The sequence below is a fragment of the Athene cunicularia genome (assembly GCF_003259725.1).
Source record: "Athene cunicularia isolate RWA chromosome 1 unlocalized genomic scaffold, athCun1 chr1_part1, whole genome shotgun sequence".
Lineage (NCBI taxonomy): Eukaryota > Metazoa > Chordata > Aves > Strigiformes > Strigidae > Athene > Athene cunicularia.
In genome coordinates, this window is record NW_020799091.1 from 61,311,960 (window position 1) to 61,331,595 (window position 19,636).

At 35.6% G+C, this 19,636-nt stretch overlaps 1 protein-coding gene across 1 annotated transcript in view; it reads left to right on the forward strand.

The window, feature by feature from the left end:
- Nucleotides 1-19,636, forward strand: part of MYO16 (myosin XVI) — a 313,979-nt gene that overhangs the window by 80,611 nt on the left and 213,732 nt on the right. The window contains exons 6-7 of the mRNA XM_026845772.1: nt 11,434-11,558; nt 15,408-15,533. Of these exons, the coding sequence (XP_026701573.1) occupies nt 11,434-11,558; nt 15,408-15,533 (251 nt within the window). The remainder of the gene's footprint in view (nt 1-11,433; nt 11,559-15,407; nt 15,534-19,636) is intronic.

Sequence of the window (19,636 nt, forward strand, 5' to 3'; positions counted from 1 at the left end):
ACTGTGTGAAATCCTGGCCTTTGGGTAATCAAAGACATAATGCCCATCAACTTTGCTTGGTCTGTTACCATTCTTGTAACAATATGCAGCTCACAGTACCCTTATTTCACACTTAGTTTTTAAAATGTAATTAGTATCTTCTGAAATACTTATATAGCATACCATGCTTAACAGTAATTGAGGAGGGAATCCTTGAAGGCAATAAAGCTGTCTGGGTAAGTATGAAATACTTTGAATTACCAAGACTTAAACATTTCTCTGTGGACTGTTTTTGTGAAGCCCCCATCATTATAATAATCCCCATACACACCTGCATATGCATACCCCAACACAGAGTAATGTCATGGCCAAAAATCTTGTACAAGAGCGTTAGCTTATTTTATAGTTAAATTCCATCTTCAGCCCATAGTGTGAAACACCCACCTAAATACAACTCACCCTTTAAATACAATGTATAAGGCACATTTCCCCATTCTCTGTACTTCCCTGCATTCTTGAAAGATTTCCTTAATATTTTCCATTCAGCTGTGCATCCTGGTTTATACCATTAGGAAGAGATTGTTGTGTGAAATAGACTATAATCATTACCTCTAATTGCAGAGTTCACAGAGAAAAATAAAATCAAGTGCCTTATGGCTCAGCTAACAGGAAAACGAGAAGCTATAAATTTATTTTTATGAAACAAAGTAAGATTGGAACAAGTAACTTTGATGCTACAGAAAACTTTGTTAATTGGGGACATTAAACTTAGAAGTCTTGTGTGTTTATAATTTCTTACAGATTTCATCACTGTGGTAGTTCACTGTATCTGTTTAACTGCACTACAGATCTTAGTGAGTGGAGTCCCTCTTAATTGTCACACATAATCTAATTTACTCTGTGGAAGGCCTGGGTAGATGATAACAATAGCCTTAGATGCATTTAATGATTTATAGATTTTACTTATTTACTGAAGTTAGTTCTTTGAGTTCTGGTCATAAATAATCTGTTAGGGCACAGGACTGTCACAAGTACAAAGTAAAGTTAATCATCTAGCAACTGCCTGAAAGCTTTCATACATACTTTATTGTTGTTATGGAATATAGCTCATCAGGACATTATATGGAGATTATATTACTGAAATATACATGAAATTCTGTATATTTTATTAAAATATTCTCTTTTTCCAGTACAGAAATCAGTTTTCTCTGATGTTACATTATGTTCTGTAATTGATGTTACATTGCATACTGTAACTAATTATTGACTGAAGAAAGCAATAAGCAGACTTTACTTACCTAAGAGAAAACAAGTTGAGGTACATATCTTCTGTATATTAAGAGCATCCTTTGTGTTGGGTAATAATTCTAGTATACTATAAGGTTCATTTAAGATATCCCTAGTCAAGAATGGAAGGGAAAATACAGCATCCAGTTTCATATTTAGGAAAGTGGTGGAAATATTTTAACTATATGATATTTGATCATGTCCTAGGAGCACTCAGAAGCCTAGTGTGCTCCTGAGCTCCAGGACTTTATTTGAGTTGATTTATCTAAATCAAGTGTCTCATAGTTACTCTATAGCAAACCCTCAGAGCAAAAGAAATACTTCAAAGGTAGGTATCTGTAATGGGTCATCTGAATTACAATGTGAACTGCATGCTTCCTTCCAAGTGCTGTGAAAGGAGCCCAGAATGGCTAGTTGAGATGTAGAAGTCTGCTGCATTGGATGGGATTCAGTTTAAGGTTGTGATATTTAAATTTACAAGTCTATATGTGGGTGCCTATACACTAGTTTTGGCCTAATATTCCTATTACCATTAGTGGAGTTCTAGGAGATACTGTCACAAGAGAGCGGAGGTTACTCATTTGACAGGCCACTAGGAAAACACTGGTAAAAACTGCTGAATTTCTTCTGTGCCAAAATATCACTGGCTTTGCATGATACTGGTCATGTTTTGCTATGAAAAGACAGACATTTAAGGATTTTGAAAAATAAGATGGAGAGACCATCTGATACAACGTCCTGCCAAGGCAAGGCCAACTTAGCGTAGCTCAGGTTACCCAGGGCCACATTGGGTTGGAGATTCTATAAACTCTCTGGGCTCCCATTCCAGTGCTGAGCCATCTTCTTGTCTTTTTTATTCTCATGATTTTCAGCTGAAATTTTCTTTGTTGCAACTTGCACTGTAGTCTCTTGTTCTTTCATTGCTTACCACCAGGAAGCAGGAAGTATCTCCCTCCAGAGGTGAAATGAAAATATTAGGAGGCATAAAAAGGAGTTGTTTGGTTTGGTGGTGGTTTTCGTGGGTTTGTTTGTTTGTTTGTTTGTTGTTTCCCCTCCCCAACTATTTGTCTTATTATGAACCTGGTTGATTACTGGAATCATTGAGAAAGTCTTCCTGGCACCTTTCGTAACATTTATTTAGATTAATATCAGCTTTATATTTTAAGGCAAAGCTTCTGTTGTGTTAGTGCCATTTTTTTAAAATATCAAACTTTAAATGTCTGATAGCATATTCTCTTTGTTTTTAGAGGCAGAATGTTCTACTGTAAAATGTATCAGTGAAACTGATTATGTCGTATGATCCTTATGTTTCCTTTTTTCCCTTTAGGCTGTCTTAAATATTTAATGCTCTGAAGAATTTTGTTGCATTCTTCAGAACAACATTCTTTTGTTGTTCCTTTCTTGGTATTTAGTTGCACAGTGGATTAGATGACTAATATATAAACTACAGATAAGTGACAGATATATCTTGGTTGACAAGTGACAGGAATTGACCAATTTGTAAATTATTTCCAAAAAAGAGGTGTTCCCTTCTGTCCGCCAGGATCTCAGGCTTCAGCGTTCAGTAGGATAACTGTGCATTCCAAGAACATCAACCTTGTTATTTAATGTGAGAAAACAGTGTCTGAGTATTTGCAACATTTGGGTTTTTTAAGAGCTGTCTAAGTATTCTACACATCTGAAAGCAAAACAATGTCTTTCTTATCTATTGTATAGTGAGAGTTTATGCACTAGCAGATTATTACAAAACCAAAAGAAAGCCATCTGTTGTGATTTTTTATTTTTTAAAGAATGACTGTATTTAAACAATATAGCTACCTTAAGATATAGATGGCTTTTCTTCTTCTGCTATGACACAGGTACAGAAAAAAAAAAAAAAAAAAAAAAAAAAATTGCTATTCCACAAAGTATTCTTTTTGGTTTTAACAATTCATTTTCTGCAGGGTAAATTAATTTAAAATAGCCAGTTGAAAGTTATTGACTTTTGATGTTAACAGATATTTCATGTACTTAATCAAAATCTTTTATAGTATTCCAAGCTGTGTGAATAATATATCTGTTTTGTTCTCTGAATTTAAGGGATCATATTCAGGTGTCTCAGAAAACTATATATATAGACAAAATCATGTGCAAGTCCCATCCATTTAGGTGGGGTTTTATGGTTTAAATTACTTAAAATATTGTGCAGATTTCACAAAAATAGACCATGGTTTATTAAATTCTTACTAGCAAATGGATTAAGCCTTACTTTTCAGCTGCAAAGTAGAAAGAATAAATTTCTTCTTCTGTCTTGCAGCAGTAGGTAGAATCAAAAAAATAGAAGCTAAGGTTTGGTACAGAATCCTACAATGAAGACAGTGTTTAATATTAGCTAGAAACAGTCAACTCATAAGTTAATACTATATGGAGAATTTCTCTGAAGCCAACAGTTAACAACATAACGGAAATAACATGTGCAGAAGAAACTGATTCAGAAAAGTAACGGGCTAAGGATTAAGGAAAAATTTACTGTAAAACTTACACTATACAGTAATCTAGAATGTGATAGGAAGATGCATACAAAAAATTACTTTGGTTAAAAATTTAAAGTAATTTGAAATTATTCATAAAATCTGGTATGATTGGGCTAAAAGCCAAACTCCCACTCAGCTGGTCACTCATTCCCCACCTGAGCAGGATAGAGGGAGAAAATAAAATGAGAAAGCTCGTGGGTTAAGATAAAAGACAGGGAGATTTCTTACCAGTTACTGTCACAGGCAAAACGGGAAAATTTCGACTTGGGGAAAATTGCCAATTGGAGTAAATTCAGGTAGTGAGAAACAGAGAGACAAACATTACAATAGCACCTTGCCTCCCCCTTTCTGAGGCTTGACTTCACTCCTGCACTGCAGACTCCTCTACTCCCGCAGGCAGCACAAGGTGGTGGGGGAGCTACAGTCAGTACATAACAGTTTCTCATGCGCCACTCCCTCTTCACACTTTTACTCTTCTCCAGCGTGGGTTTTTCACATGTACACAGTTTCTTTAGGAATGTCCATCTGCTTCGCTGTGGGTCCTCCATGGGCTGCAGAAAGTCTTTGCTCCAACACGTGGAGCACCTTCTCTTCCTCCTTCTCTGACCTTGGTGTTCCCTCAGCTGTTTCTCCCTCTTTTTGTTCCATCTTTGTCTCTGTCCACTGTTTCTGCCCTTCCTTAAATACGTTTTCACAGAGGTGCCACACTTGCCTGACAGGCTCAGCTGTGTCCTGTGGTGGGTCTGCTGGAGCTGACTTGAACTGTTCTCCACCCAGGATGGCCCCTGGCCTCTTCCCATAGAAGCCACACCAGCAGCCCGACAGCTGCCAACACCTGGACAATACATCTGTGTGTTTCTCAACACTGGCACTTTTTGATGAGAATAAGATCAAACAGAAAATACCAGTTATGTGTATTTTTCATTAGTTTTTATTATTATTAATTAAAAAAAGTGTTCAGAATACATACACCATAATGTTCTAACTTTGAAGTTGTGTGACAAACCCTCAAACAAATCTAGTAATCTAACAAGAAAAAAAATCATATACTGTTTCTTCAGAGCACTCAGGGAGAGCAACTGATATAGATCAATAGCATTTCAGAAAAGTACTGCTTTCGACTTTCATATTTTAAATTACAAAAGGCTTTTCATAAGCATCAAGAAATTATTACTAACATACTACAATAAGAACACACTAAATTGTCAACACATAAAGACCGTTAACACTAAAGATCAGTGAACTTAAGCTAAAACTAAATCCCCTGATAATGTTTTCTATTTTAGAACCATATGTGGTGTGATCTTGATTTCTGCTTATAAATTTTCTATTGATAATATTGATACAGTAGGTTGACAGAAAAATAGGCAACCGAAACCAAAAAGCCTCAGGGTGGTTCAAGGTATTCTCACTCTGATTCTTACTAATTGGGAACAACCTAGCCATAAGATTATCATACACAAAAAATCTGTTTATTTTCTGTGGAGAGATTGATTAATTGATGATAGGAGTTAGGTGGTGGTGTTGCCAATGAGAACAGGGAACTAAATAAGATGTTTCCATAGATCCCTTCAAGTCCTGAAACCTGAAACACATGGAAAATGTGACACATTGAAAATGTCGTAGTTGAGAATGCTCATCTGTCTTCCTTTGGCCTTTATGTTTTTTAATATAAGCTTAAATAATCTACCTTAAATTTTATATTTTCTAACTCTTGGGGAACTGACTTTGAAGTGGATTAAAGAAAAAAGTCCCATCATATGGAAACATTTTGTTACCCATATGTTTCTATCAAAGGAAAAACCTTTATACTCACTGTGCAGACTTTTGGCACTTGAACTGACATTTTAAGTTAGAGTCAGTAGTTTATGATCTACTTTGTAACTGATGGTAGAAGGAAAACAGACATATCTTTGACTAATAGGCTTTAAAAAGATTTTTAAAAAGGTTGTGAAGAATATCAGAAATTGAGAATGCCCTTTTAGTATCCTTTCAAACAATTTACCGATAAATAATGTTATCAACTGAAATAAATTAGATTTTTTTATTAAATTTTTAGAATTATAACCCTTAGAAAGTCAAGAAAAAAAATAACTTCAGTGCCTAGAGTGCACCCATGGGCCCTGTGACCTCTACACCATATTCCCAGTGGCTTGGCTGCCTGTGCTCAAAGCCAGCTCTGGTACAGTACAGCCATGAAATCTGGGAGCAGCCAGCTGAGAAAAGAACTAAATTATGAGGCAGAGCTGGGAGAAGCCTTGTCGTGATCTTCCACCCATCCTTTGGCTCAGGAACCACATTTAGGCTCAGGTATTTGCCCTTGGTCCTTGCTTGAGGTATGCCTGTGCCCAGCCACAAGCCTTGCTGATCCCAACCCTGAATCACTGACGACCTCCTGGTTTTACCTGATTTGTCTGGATTTGTTTCTAGAGTCTTTCCTGGTAATTGCAGGACTGTCAGTTGGCCCTGATTCCCATCACCAGACCTGTTTGATTTTCTTGTTTGGGTACTGTGGAACTGTGCCCTGGTCAGCAAGGACACCATCCTGCCTGCCCTGTGCTCACCCTCATCTCCTGGCTCCCTGGCATGTGTTTAGTAGCCTGCTTTTGCTGATCTCTCACAACAACTTCTAAACATAATATATTAAGGACTTGCAGAGAAATCCTAAATATAGAAATACCATCTGTGAAGAGCTCATTTCAGACATTATACTTACGGCAAGTAACCAGAGACAATGATAAACTTGTTTTGCTTCTGTATTCTAATATTAATATTACAAATAAAATAATAAACATGCAAGACACATCTACAGATGAATGCTTTAGTATTAAGCCAGTCTGTTAAAATAAATTATAAATATCATTTCTGTTTTCATACAAGTTAAGAAGAGACAGAGTTCATTTAACTATTTTTGGCTGGAAGGGTCATCAACATCCTCATTACAGAAGAGAGAAGAAATAAAACCATGTTTCACTAGAGTGGACAAATTGTCACTCTGATGTCTACATGAGGGAGAGATGGGAATTCAATTTATGATATCATTTTCAGACTGGAAGAAAATAAACTAAACATCCTTCACTAAGCATATGTAATGATACATCTAATGGCAAAGGGATAAAACCTAACAACAACAATAATTTGAAACTTTTGCAGTGAATTAGAGCTATAGGCCTGGGTAGTTTTGCAAGTATACATTATTTGACAGATACTGAAAATATTGGCTTCCCTTCTCACATAATAAATGTTGGTGAAGTGTATCTGTTCATGTGCTGTGCTTTGAAAATCAGATGCGCATGCCAAACAATATGCTCAAGAGCTACTGAACAATGTAATTTAACAAAAATAATGCTCTTTACAAAGCTATCTAGTAAGCCTCCAGAAAAGTCCTTCTGAAACTTTAAGGAAATAAATAAAGCTGAATAAAGTAACAGCTACACATGAATATTTTCATGAATTAAAATTAGTATTTCAAGAATGGTACCATTACTTCTTTTTTTTCCTCATTGATGGCTTGTAAACATGTCTATCCTATACTACGCTGCACATTGCAAAAATAGACATTCTAAACCATAGTAAACCCAGAATTACAGAAGACAGGCTCATCACACTTGGGATGAAAAGAGCCTTGCTGTGTTTACAGCTCTGTGCAGGAAGGATGAATATATTATAGATAGCGCGAGAGAAGACTTAAGTAAGAGGAGAGGAAAGACTAGCTTCTCAAAGCTTTTGCAAGCTTTTAATGTACATCTGTTTTTGCAAGGCAATATTGACCTCTCTTAAAGACTCTTAAGCCCACTGGAGAATGAGACGTGAAAGTTACAGAAAGAGTGGCTGCTGGGTGTGTGCAGTGGGTATTTCCCAAAGAGTTATTGGGTGTTTTTTTTCTTTACACTGGTCACAGGATTGGCATTGCCCTCAAAGATGGAGAGACTTCTTTGTACTGGACATTTCTGAGAAAAATATTTCTTATAGCAATTCTCAGTTCTGCTTGCCATGTGTTTTTTTACTACTGCAACTTTTTGAAAGTTATTTTCCCTCTTTTTATCTCAGGTTTTTACATTCCTTTGGGTTGTCATTTCTATAACCATATGCCAGAGAGGATGAGACAGCCAAAGCACATAAAATGGTTTTGTCAGGTGTTTTTCTTAAACAGTGAGATGTAATATATTTTGTATTGTATGTAGCTTTCAGGTTATGCTTCTGCTTGTCATCAGCACTTATACTCATCATCAAATGCTGTGCCCTGCCGGGTAACTACTGCTTTAACTGTTCCTTCTCCCTCTTATCTCCTGCAGAATTTGTAAGCATGTAGCTCCTGTTCTTATTCTACAGGCTATTTGGAGTGTATTTTCCATTCTATGCCTTTCTTTTTGACTTTCTATTTTTTAAAATGTGAATCCATTCCCATAGTACATGCCAATTTGTTTTTCTTCTTCTTCTATTTATTCATGCTGGCTGTTCTCCCATTTCAGCTGAATATCTAAACCATATTTCCCTTTGAAAAGCAACATGAAGGTCATTCTTTGATTCAGGCAAGAGCTACTTACTGTATGAATAACATTTTGTTGTTCCATCTAAAGTCATGAAAAGTGGACTCTCCAGAATTACAAACTTGATTAAGGAAAGGCAGTTACTGACCAGGTCTCCTTGTTTGAGCCTCAGAGACTGACACGTGTGCATGCTTAGTAGATCTGCTTCTCGGCTCCCCACCAGAGAAGTCTTCACGCTGATGCCTAGAAGTTCCTGAGTTCTTGGAATTGAAAATTCTGCAATTCTAAGATTGCAATTTGATTATTTTTTCATTCTTTCATTCCGTTTTCTAGAAAGGCAGAGAAAAGGAATCTCTGTTGTTTCTGTGGCATTTTCAAAGCTCCTTTAGATATTTAAAAAATGAAGCCTATGGAACCATGTCCCTGTGGTAGCTCACTTGCCCGGCTGTTTACTGCTATTTGTTTAATGAAATGTGTATCATTGCTTTACAAAACGATTAGTTTGAAGCCAGTAAAGCTCTCTTGAGATTCACATAGACTGTGCCTTTGGTGCTATGTAGCATTGTTTATGCATTTTCTTTGAGCTGATGGGTGTAATTTGCGATGGAAGGTACATAGCAATTGATGCAGCTGAACTCTTTTCTTGATTTCTCCTTCAGCATGAGCAAAGTTAAACTTTCAACAACTAGCTTTTTGTGGCCCCAGACAGGACACACCAAGGGTCTATAAAATGCAATTTACAAGTTGTAAGGATCAGTATTTCACTGTTAGGATAAGAATACACTAACAACTAATTCTTTGACCATGCCGAGTGTAAGTCAATAGTAAATCGATAGAAAAGGTTGAGTGAACTGTGGGGGCCTCTGCCCTCAACCTGTAGCCATTACGGTAATTTACATGAAACACGATGAACCAAACAACCTGATAATAACTGTTTTTAACTTAGCCTTTCTTGTGAACTTAGTTTTTGGGTTTGAGAATTTGAGGTATTATTCACATGCAAAAGAGGTAGTAGGTTAATTTCCACCTGTTGCCTCCCTCCTTGAAAAACAAAACTTATTCCAATTGTTTACTGGAGAAATCAAGAGGAAGAAACTGTTGACATAAGTTCTGTCAGTAATACTTAAAAATGTCTGCCTTCATCAGCTGTAAAATGACACGTATATTTTAAAACTTTAATCTTTCTTATCTGACAACATTAGAAAAAACTTTATCATGACCAATCAAATTTCATTTCAGCTGCTCGGTCTGTCTATGTTATGTGTTTAAAAAGTGAAGTCAGTGCTGCAAATGATAACTAAATTTGTGTGTATATAGCCCTTTACACCACATAGTGTTCTGGAAATTTAAATATATGCATTTGAGAAAGTTCTGTCACTGGGACAAGAATGTTAAACTATCAGTTTGCTGTTGCAAAAACCAGGAAATAGAAACAGAAAGAAAAAATATTTAATTGATGCTGTGTGTCATGAGTAATCTGTGAATGTCATCAGGTAGTTTTAAATCATTACTGTGAAACATGATGAAGGCATAAAAACTTTAATGAATGAAATGAATGAAATGAAATAAAAATGAATACATTGATTGTTGGGAGATACTTGGGACATCCTATGAAATCCTCATTCTGTTCCAGTCTAGCAACTGTCAGGCGATAGGATATTAGCACATTCTGCCTTTGGCTGGTTATCTACTTCAAGCTATCAATATCTCATATATATATATGTATATATATATATATATATATATATGTTTGTTATGTGAAAGATCACAGGTTTTAGTCCAGATACAGAAAACATCTCATTTTCTCCAGTTTAGGTTTAATTTGTGTATTATATGTGGTGTCATTTAGAATCGTTAAGGTGACAGGTGTGAGAATATAAGAATAAGTAAATGTGGCCAGCAAGACAGTGCTCACCTCAGAGCTGAAACTCAAAAATGCTGCAGGCAAATAAAATTCAGAACATAAAGCAATGTGTGTAGTAACATGTTAGTGAAAGAAAATGATTGGGATTCTTTACTGAACTACATGTGGTACACCCATTTATATGAGTTTCAGGGTAGATTAAAACTAAGATACTTTAAATATGCTTTTACCCTGAAACATGCTTCAGTTGTTTCAGTAATGTAATGAACTGCAGGAATTGTTGAAAATGTTAAGTTATACACATATGAACTAAATTAATATATTATTTGTCACTTTTCAGCTCACTGACAAATAACCAAGAAATCATTTATTCATCTGTTTTTTGTTATGTCATGGCCAGGGAAGAGAGGGAGGATTTTTGTACTCAAATTAGATTTTCTATATATGGGTATAAGTGACCACATGAAGCTAGGAGTGGAAGAATCAAGCCCCAAATTTTGGTTAGCTATTCCAACCAAGCCACAACCAGTTGCTGATTTAAACACTTAACAATTTTGTCGTACCCTCTGTTCCTAATTTTAAATCTCTTCAGACTGGACACCAGGCTTTCTTTTAGTTATAGACTGCCTTGCTTATCTTCCTTTTCAAACTCTGCTTTGACAACTGGGTTTTTTGGTATCAGTGCTGACACAAGCAATCCCATGCCCCCATACCATATTTTCTCTTGGTTTGTGGGGCCTTGCAATGGTCAAGGCTTAGCTGGAGAACTAATCCTGGTTAAAAATAACCCAGGCAGATAAAAAAGTGTTGAGTTTTAATGTAATTTGCTTCACAGTCTCTCAAGTAGCTGAGCTGACAGGTCTGAGGGACTTGTATGGGCACTGTGATGTATATACACTGTTGAAAGAATGTAGCCAAAAATAATTTTCATTAAGTAAGACCCAAACAGTTGAGTGGCTTCCTTAGAGTACTTAATTCTTTCCCCATTCACAACTATTTTCACAATCCTGGTGAATTTAATAATATTACAACTGCTTTACCTACAGCTGCTCTTGGCAGTCAGTAGGAGGTCAGGCCTGTTTGTTTGATATTGGTGACGTTAAATCATCTATGTAGTGACTGATAAATAAAGATATGAGTAAACTTGTTGGTAAATATATATAAGCAAACATGTTCTATAAATACACACTGAAGTCTAATTAAATGTTGGTTAAGCTTTTACAAACCCAGAACACAAAATCATATATCTGTTATTTATTGACGAATAAAATGGCAGGTTTTAGCCTTTTCTTTTTCCCAGGTGTAGAGCTGAATTCATTGCGCCAAATGAAGATACAGAGACCTATGACAATGCTCACAGATGTCCGACAGCTCATATCAAGTGGAGGAAGCGTGAATCAGAAGAATGATGAAGGAGTTACCCTGGTGAGTGGGAATATGTAATCATCATCCTGTGAATAGGGATAAATTGCAGCTGTGTACTGGTGAGCATGTTTGCAAGGCGATTCTCTAAGAAGTGGAATGCAAGATTTTGGTTCTCATCTGGCCTTTTGGAAATAGATATATGTCAATGCCATGCATAGAATAGATTTTAAAATAGGCTAGGGCAGCATCTCTGTCTTAATGACAACTTTCACTCTTAGCCACTGGATATGCAACACAGAAATTAATAGAGAAAAAAAATATTAGCACTGCAATTTAGAACTGCAGCAGATACTTGTGGTCTCTGACATTCTGTGTAAGTGAGGGCCTGAAACTTCACTCAGTGATTCCTGTTTTAGGCTCATATCTTCTGGATGAGCCAGGCTAAAACACTGTTTCATGAAGCTGTCCCATCTTGATTCAGTGTAATGAAGCATCCACCATATCAGTGGATAAGTATTCCTCCTTCTCCTTAATTTGCATGTTATTTGTAGTCACTGGGTCTCATTATACTTTCTGCTAATAGATCTTCTATCCCTTTGTTTTTTCAGGATTGCTACTTCTTCAGCTGCCAAATAATTTTAAAATTAATGCATTTTCCCCTAGATAGCAGTCTGTTCTCTTTGAATATAAAATCTTCAACATCATTATCAATCAGTAAATGGCTACCAGCAACATTAACATATTGAATAGCTTTTAAAAATTCTTTTGTGTTTTTCTGCAAATACTGTACTAAAAGAATTTGAAAGACAAAGATGTATTATTATCATAATTAATAATTATTTATTCCAGTATGTAGGTTGAATTACATTGCATGATACTGAATTAATACACTGAATTATTAGTGTTTAATTCCATACATTAATACCTGTGGAGTGTTCAAACTATAACTGAAAAAGTGAACAGCCTCATATCTGGGATTGTTGAATCCAGCCACTGGACACCCCAAGGCAGTTAACTGTAGTTAAAACCAGGAGAGAAGCAAGGGAGGAGTGAGAAGAAATAACTTTTACTTTATTTCATAAAAGCATTAATTTAACTTCCAGTTTTCTGATACATTGATGCTCAGGTGCTAAATGACAGTAAAATGCAAATTCTACTCTACTCTTACTGCTAATTTAGTCTGAACTGGCTTAGTTAAACTGAGTTATGAAGTTACCTAACTATCACTGTATAAAACCTTTTCTGTAGTTAGCTGGGTTAGTTGAAATGCATGTCTGAAATATGTTTAACATTATTATAAATGCTAGGAGAAGAGCGTTGTGGATAGATTGGTTTTTGTTGTTTGCCTAGTGGGATGTTGATAAAGGGGACCTTTTTGCACCAACAGTTTTTATGTTGAACTTTGATTTTCTGAACTTCTTTCACAGTCTTGCAACAAGTAGCCACAGAGTGTATCATTCTACTTTTGTCTGAGATTTCTATTATGTGAAACTTTTGTCTGACAAACTAGTGGGAAATCTGGAATTTGTTAAACTGCTCTGTCTGTATTCATTGTTGTGGAGTCAGCCAGTCTGTCATAGCTGTATGCATATCAAAAGGTTCTGGGAATACATTTTTGTTGCTCTACATCTATCTGTAGAGGGAAAACAACAAATATGTCAGCTGTAAGTATCTGTTTTCTCTGGATAGATTCGTTTTCTCTTGATAGATGTTAAGTCCATGTGTAAGTTAAGATGAATCAGGCAAAAAATTCATGACATAAATATATAAATGCACACGTTCTCACAGATTCATAGCACATATATATGTGCACAAGCAATACAGACACAGAATGATATATTACAAAATTAATTTTTCTGCCAAATTCTCCTGCAATATTTTTTTCTTTGAAAGATTTCAGTCACAAAATATTTCCTTTGTCCTGTGATCTTTTAACTACTTAGCACTTGTCAGATTGATGTCTGAATAGAAAATGTAATTTCTTCTTTTAAAACAGAAGAAAAGCTGAAGCTGTGTCAAATTATGGGAAAATTATGAGGGTTTTGTACATTTGAAAGCAGAGCATTTATAGTGTACAGATCTAGTGTTCTGCCCCCAGAGCAAGGGTATTCTGCCCCCTTTCCAGGGGAAGATTTTTGATGAGCTGTAATGTGTTTCATCCCTCTGCATCAAGCATGTTCACAGAGAAAACTTCATGTATACTCTTCAGGTGCAGCTGAACCAGAAATAACAAATAAGGCGAGTAATATCCTGGACTCTTGTTTTTGGTGTCTCCTGTGCTTTTAGTGATTTTGGAATTGCATGGTTCTAGTAACAGGTCTGTTGCAAGACCGTTTTCTTGCCATTAGCCATGTCAATCCTCAGAAAAATAGTCTCTTTGCTAACATTACTTCAAGGGAAAAACCCCCATGTAGTTAGGCTATGTGGTTTGGGGATACAGGTTGCCACCTATAATCTCAATTGTCCATTTCTGCAATTTTCCTGAGCCCTGTTCTTACTGACCGTCATGAGAAATGAATCCTTCTGATCGGGGATGAGCAAATATATTGTGCCAATTTCCAAATGCAAATTTTGTCCCCTTTGCTCTCAGAAGTAAAGGGAATTTTTGATATCACAGCAGAGAACCATGAGAAAATAAAGACCACTGAACTATAACCTGCATCAGTCTCATCATGTGAAGAATGTGCCTCAACAGAGTTATTCACCATACATAAGAAACATTTTCCACTAAAACACACAAATGACAAATTTTCCCTGGTATAGGGTTCTTTATTACATTTTCCTCTTTTACTTGATTATTACCAGAGTAAATAATTTGCATTGCCCCGCTATATATTTGTCTATGATCACTTTCTTTCTCTCTTCACAAGTCCTGTTTGGTATTGTATTGCTCCTATATTTATTTTACATACTTGCTATTTGTATTAATTAAATAGAAGATTTTATATTTTTTTTTAATTCATTTTATAAATACCATTTACAGTGGAATTGATTGCTGATATAAATGCCAACCACATGTAGAGCCTTGAATAGTAATATATTATAAAAGTTAATGTCCAGTTTCTGAAATAATCCATTAACAAAGATATTTTTGAGTGTCCTCTTTCCCCTTCTTGCCACTACAGTTTTCAGTACCTTGTCACTCATACTATATTTGCTACTCAGAATGACAAGCCACAAGCAAACACAGCTACCTTTGAAGTTGTCCCTGCTTTAGCAGCAACTTACACTACTTGACCTCTGAGGTTCCTGCTGTTCTGAGTTTCTGTCATTTTGGTACTTCATTTTCCACCCTCTCTCTGTTCCACTTTGACTCTGAAATGTAGTTTACTGATACAGAAAATCAACTACAATTATTAAAACAAATAGTACTTAAAATAATTAAGTATCTAGGAAAGCAATACAAGTAAAAGAAATAAAATCTCTGTGGTTCAAAATTGAGAAAATATTTTTTGGTACTGATTTCATGCTGCAAACTCAATGTGCTTGGTTTGATTATGTGTTAATGAATTAATTTTGGAGTAAAGTAGTATCAGGTTGCATCTGGGATATTTGAACTGCCACAAAAGAACGTTAGGTCTAGACCAAGCTTTGTTGAAATGTATGAATCTTAACTGGCTTCATGAAGTTTGTGAATGTGTTTGAAAGGATGTTTGCTTGAAATTGTATGAAAAGTATTTAGTGAATATCTAGTGATTGGTTCTCAACAAGCTAACATTCTTATCTTTTGGTGGGTTTTGTTTATCAATGCTATAAAAGGTTCTGCAGTGGTTTTCTAGTCTGTTGTTATCACATGTATTTTGTATTTGTCATTACTGTGATTTAGCCAGTTAGGTCTGTGGGGCAGCCAATAGCACGTCATGGGTTTTTCTGAGTTCTTTAAACTGTTAAGATACTTTTATATTGCAGCTGCACGTGGCCTGCGCTAATGGATACAAGAATGTTGCATCTTTGATACTGGATCATGGGGCTGATCTCAATGTAGTAGATAATCAGTACTGGACACCTCTACATTTAGCTGCGAAGTATGGACAGGTAAAGCTTGATTTTTTCACCTGCTTCTCTTTTCTTTCTGATAACCTTCTGTAGCAACAGGAAATCTTTCAGGTCAGGGAGACTATTCTGGTTTTAATGTGAAAAGCTTACACATTCCTGTACTATAGGTGGCATCTCAAATGGCAGAGATCATTTGAGAATAAACATTGTAAAGCTATCAACCCAATACAGCTCATTAAAATCAATCTACCATCAACAACAGTTTGTCTCCATCAAAAATTAAATTTGCACTGACATATGAAAGGGAGCCAAAATAAACACTTTTGTCTGTTATTTTCTTATGTTCTGATGTCAAACTTACTTTTTAGTTGACTTTTTTTTTTCAGTTGATATTTCTGTGAATAAATGTCCAGAATTCACTTAACACAGCAGTCACATTTAGTTTTCCAGTCACTGAGTTGTGGAATGGTGCTCTGTGTTTGGGATTTAGAGGCTATGCCTAAACATGACCTGTGCCTCTTAATATCCTACCTTTTCACTTTTCCTTCACCCTCACTCTCTCCAGACTTGCTCAGTGAGCCTCTGACCACTTTAGGAGAGCTTCCCACAGCTCCCACTGCCCCACCTCATGGCTCACAAATCACCTCTTACCCACAGGTACCTTCCAAAAACCTCTCTGATGCATCCTAGCTCAGCCTCCCATGTTCCTGCCCTTTCTCTTGTCAGGTCTTACTGCAGGTCCTGGAATATTCATCCTTTCTTGTCTTTGCCCTCCACCAGGACGGTCTGGCCCTGATCTGCCCAAGGAGCAGGACACAAGGTTGAGTGTTGCTGTGAATACAAATTGCTTTCTTCTGTTCAGATTCCTGCTGATGGCAGGGATCTCTTTCCTGATGCTGTGAATGTAGGTGTACTGAGTTAGTCAGAATATTCTATGAATTGTAGCTGTCAAGCCATTCCCCTACTTCTACGGTACTTTGCCATCTTGTAATGCTTATTTTTATTGACATCAACCATGCTTTTAAATACAACTCAGAATGGCAAACCATTGTTGATCCTAAACAGGACTTCCGTTTTCTTTTTTTATTTTCTAATAAATATGAATGAAAATCCTTACATACTAATGCTGGAGTATGAATGCCATAATTAGATCATCTTAATTCTGTTTCTGATCTCAGTGAAGACAGTGCCACTCATTTAGCTGAATCTCTAGTCAACAGTTGAGGAAAACTAGGATTTTTGTTCATGTCCATTTCTGGTATCTCAGTTGGGTTTTGGTACTCGTAAGTAAACCTGTGAATTACAAAATGAAAGTGCTGAGTTACAAGAAGTGGGATATTGCTGATTTCACTACACCCTTAGTGATCTGAATATGAGGCCAAGATTGCTTTTTTTGTGGGCTTTTCTTTTTTCAGGATTTTTTTTTTTTTTTTTTTGAGCTTTCACTGCAGGTAATCCACATGCTAAGATTTAAGGAGTAGATTCTAAGCATGCCAGAATCTCTAATGAAAAGCAAAAAAGACAGATATAGGTTGATGGATGTAATTCAAGTACTTATGCATATATGTTGTAATTCACCTGTCAGACTGTCTTTAGAAAATGGCTACATATACAATATATTTATAAGTTTGCAAAACCATTTAAGCATATAATTCAGTACTTATGTTATATATGCATTCATGTCATGTTGCTTATTGACATAAATGTATTTCCTTATAGCACATGTTCTTATTTTCATGGAATAAATGACTTCCAACCTCTTTTCAGACTTCAGAAAATAAATAATACACTTTACAGCAAGAAGATAGTTAAAACGTAGTAAAAATAATAATAAAAATAAATGTGTTTGAGACTAGTTAGTTCTGCTGGGATGTAGATTTCTCCTATTGAGATACTCTGTATCTGCTCTTTTACAGGGTATGAAAGCTCAGTATATTTCCATAATAGATTGTCAGTGGATTATATATGTATGGCATGCAGCGTACTCTCAATAATTTCGGGAAGGTTAAATTTACAGGGAAAATTTTTCTGCAAAAATACACTGAACCAAAGTTTTATTAGCAAGGGAGGCATCAGTGATATTTGGCACATCCTGTAGTTTCATTTTTCTCATCCCACCTTGTCCTGTGGTTTTCTGTAGTTCCACTGCCTTCACTGATCCCTCTGGATCCTCGTGTGGCACTGCAGGCAGGCATGTACTACCTGTGTTCAGACTTGAGCAGGGCAAGAAAATGAAGTAAGGTGATTGCAGTAATGTAATCTTAAACTGGAGATACTACTTACATTTCAGAATGGCTTGCAAGTTTGGGCTTTGTACTGCATTAATGTAGTTACACAATGACTGTAAGTCTCTGCTAGTGTGTGACCTAAACACTAGTTTTATTGACAAGGACTTGAAGGGACTGACTTGAAAGGACTAGGGAAGAACTTCTCTCTGCTTATACATGTGTAACATGTCTATGTTTGCAACACTAACCATGGGTGACTTGAAATACCTTTTTTGTCATGAAGTTAGGTATTTTCCTTTCTGAAACAGACCTGTACAGGTAAAGTTTGTAATTGAAAGTGGCTAATGGAAAAAATTAAACTGTTCTAAGAGATCAGAATGCTATTTTGTGAGATGATCCCTTTTGGGGCTCTTTTGTTGAACTGTGTCTCTCTTTATGTCCCAGATGATGATGGCAGTGACTTTTACTATTCCAGGAGTCTTCAGTGAGAAACCAGGGACCAATTGTGCTACTCACTGTACAAGCACTATGGGTAGATGTGAAGGAAGACAAATGAAGTATCATTCCACTCTTCTTCATTAAAATTAACAAAATACAGAGCAAATACCTTCCCTTTGTAGTGTTAATGAATAATACAATTTGAAGATTCCTTATAATCATTATAGATAATTTGCCATTCTTATTTAGGAGAAAAATACAGCTTTCGTATGGATTCTGTTTGTAAGAAACAACTAAATAATTCCAGTTCCTTTAAGGAGAGGGATTTATTAGGTATCAGCGAAAACATTTCATCCAGTAACTAAGCCATTGGGGTGTTTTTAAAATTTGCTTTCATATGATGATAATTTTGAAACAGCTTTAAGCCTTAGCATGGATTCTTGTGCATATCATATTTATAATTACATTTTGAGTAATTAATTATAGACAAATACAAGCATTGTTACTATTTGGGGAAAAAGTAGTATGGCAGAATGGGAATAATCTTAGTCAAGACATGATTTGGATAGTCTGTTTAAAATTAAAATATATTTATGAAGGAATAGGTTTTTTTAGGTTAAAGTATTAATGTTCCCTGAGAAAGAGATTAATATAAATTCTGGATTCCATCCCTTACATTTTCACCCTCTTGTAGCACATATTTGTGGCAGGTTTTTTTAAGAAGTCTCACTTGAAAAACTTGATACAGTGATAAATCTGTATGTTCTACTAGAAGACTGTAAAAAAAAAAATCTATTTGGTTTTGGTTTGATATTCTTTTCAATTCTTGAGAGGATTTCTTTCCTTCCAGGAATGTATCTGAACAGAAAATTAGCCTTTTCTTGTCTTGTAGCTTGTCTAATAAGCAATGATCCTTTAATGACTGGTCACAGAAGTTTCAAAAAAACCCTTTCTAAACCCTTGTTGTTTGGTAGTTTACTAACACTGTTGCTGCAATACATGCAGCCAAACCTCATCCAATGTATTATGAATTTTATATTCCATGAATCATAAGGACAGATAGTATTTCCTGGTTTTAACATTTTTCGTATCTTATGAAAAAAATTAAGTAGTGATATTCTTATGAAGAAACTGGTACATTGTTTTAGAGTGACATCCAGACTCAAAGACGTGAGCTCTATGTTTGCAAATACACAAAATACAAAAAAAAAGAAAAAAAAACAACATAATACACAAAATGAAAAAACCCAACCATATTTGGCTATTTGTAAGATTATAACAATAATAGAGACAGTACTAGTTTATTTACCTGGGGTAAAAAACAGAAGAATCTACTGAATTTTTAAATTTATAGTGAGAAAATCTAATTTGTATCTGTATAGGAGGAAATTTGTAAAGAATAAAGGTACTGCAAGCTTCTTGTTACAAATCTCAAATTGTAAATTTAATACACAATGTAAGTGGATTGCAAAAAGC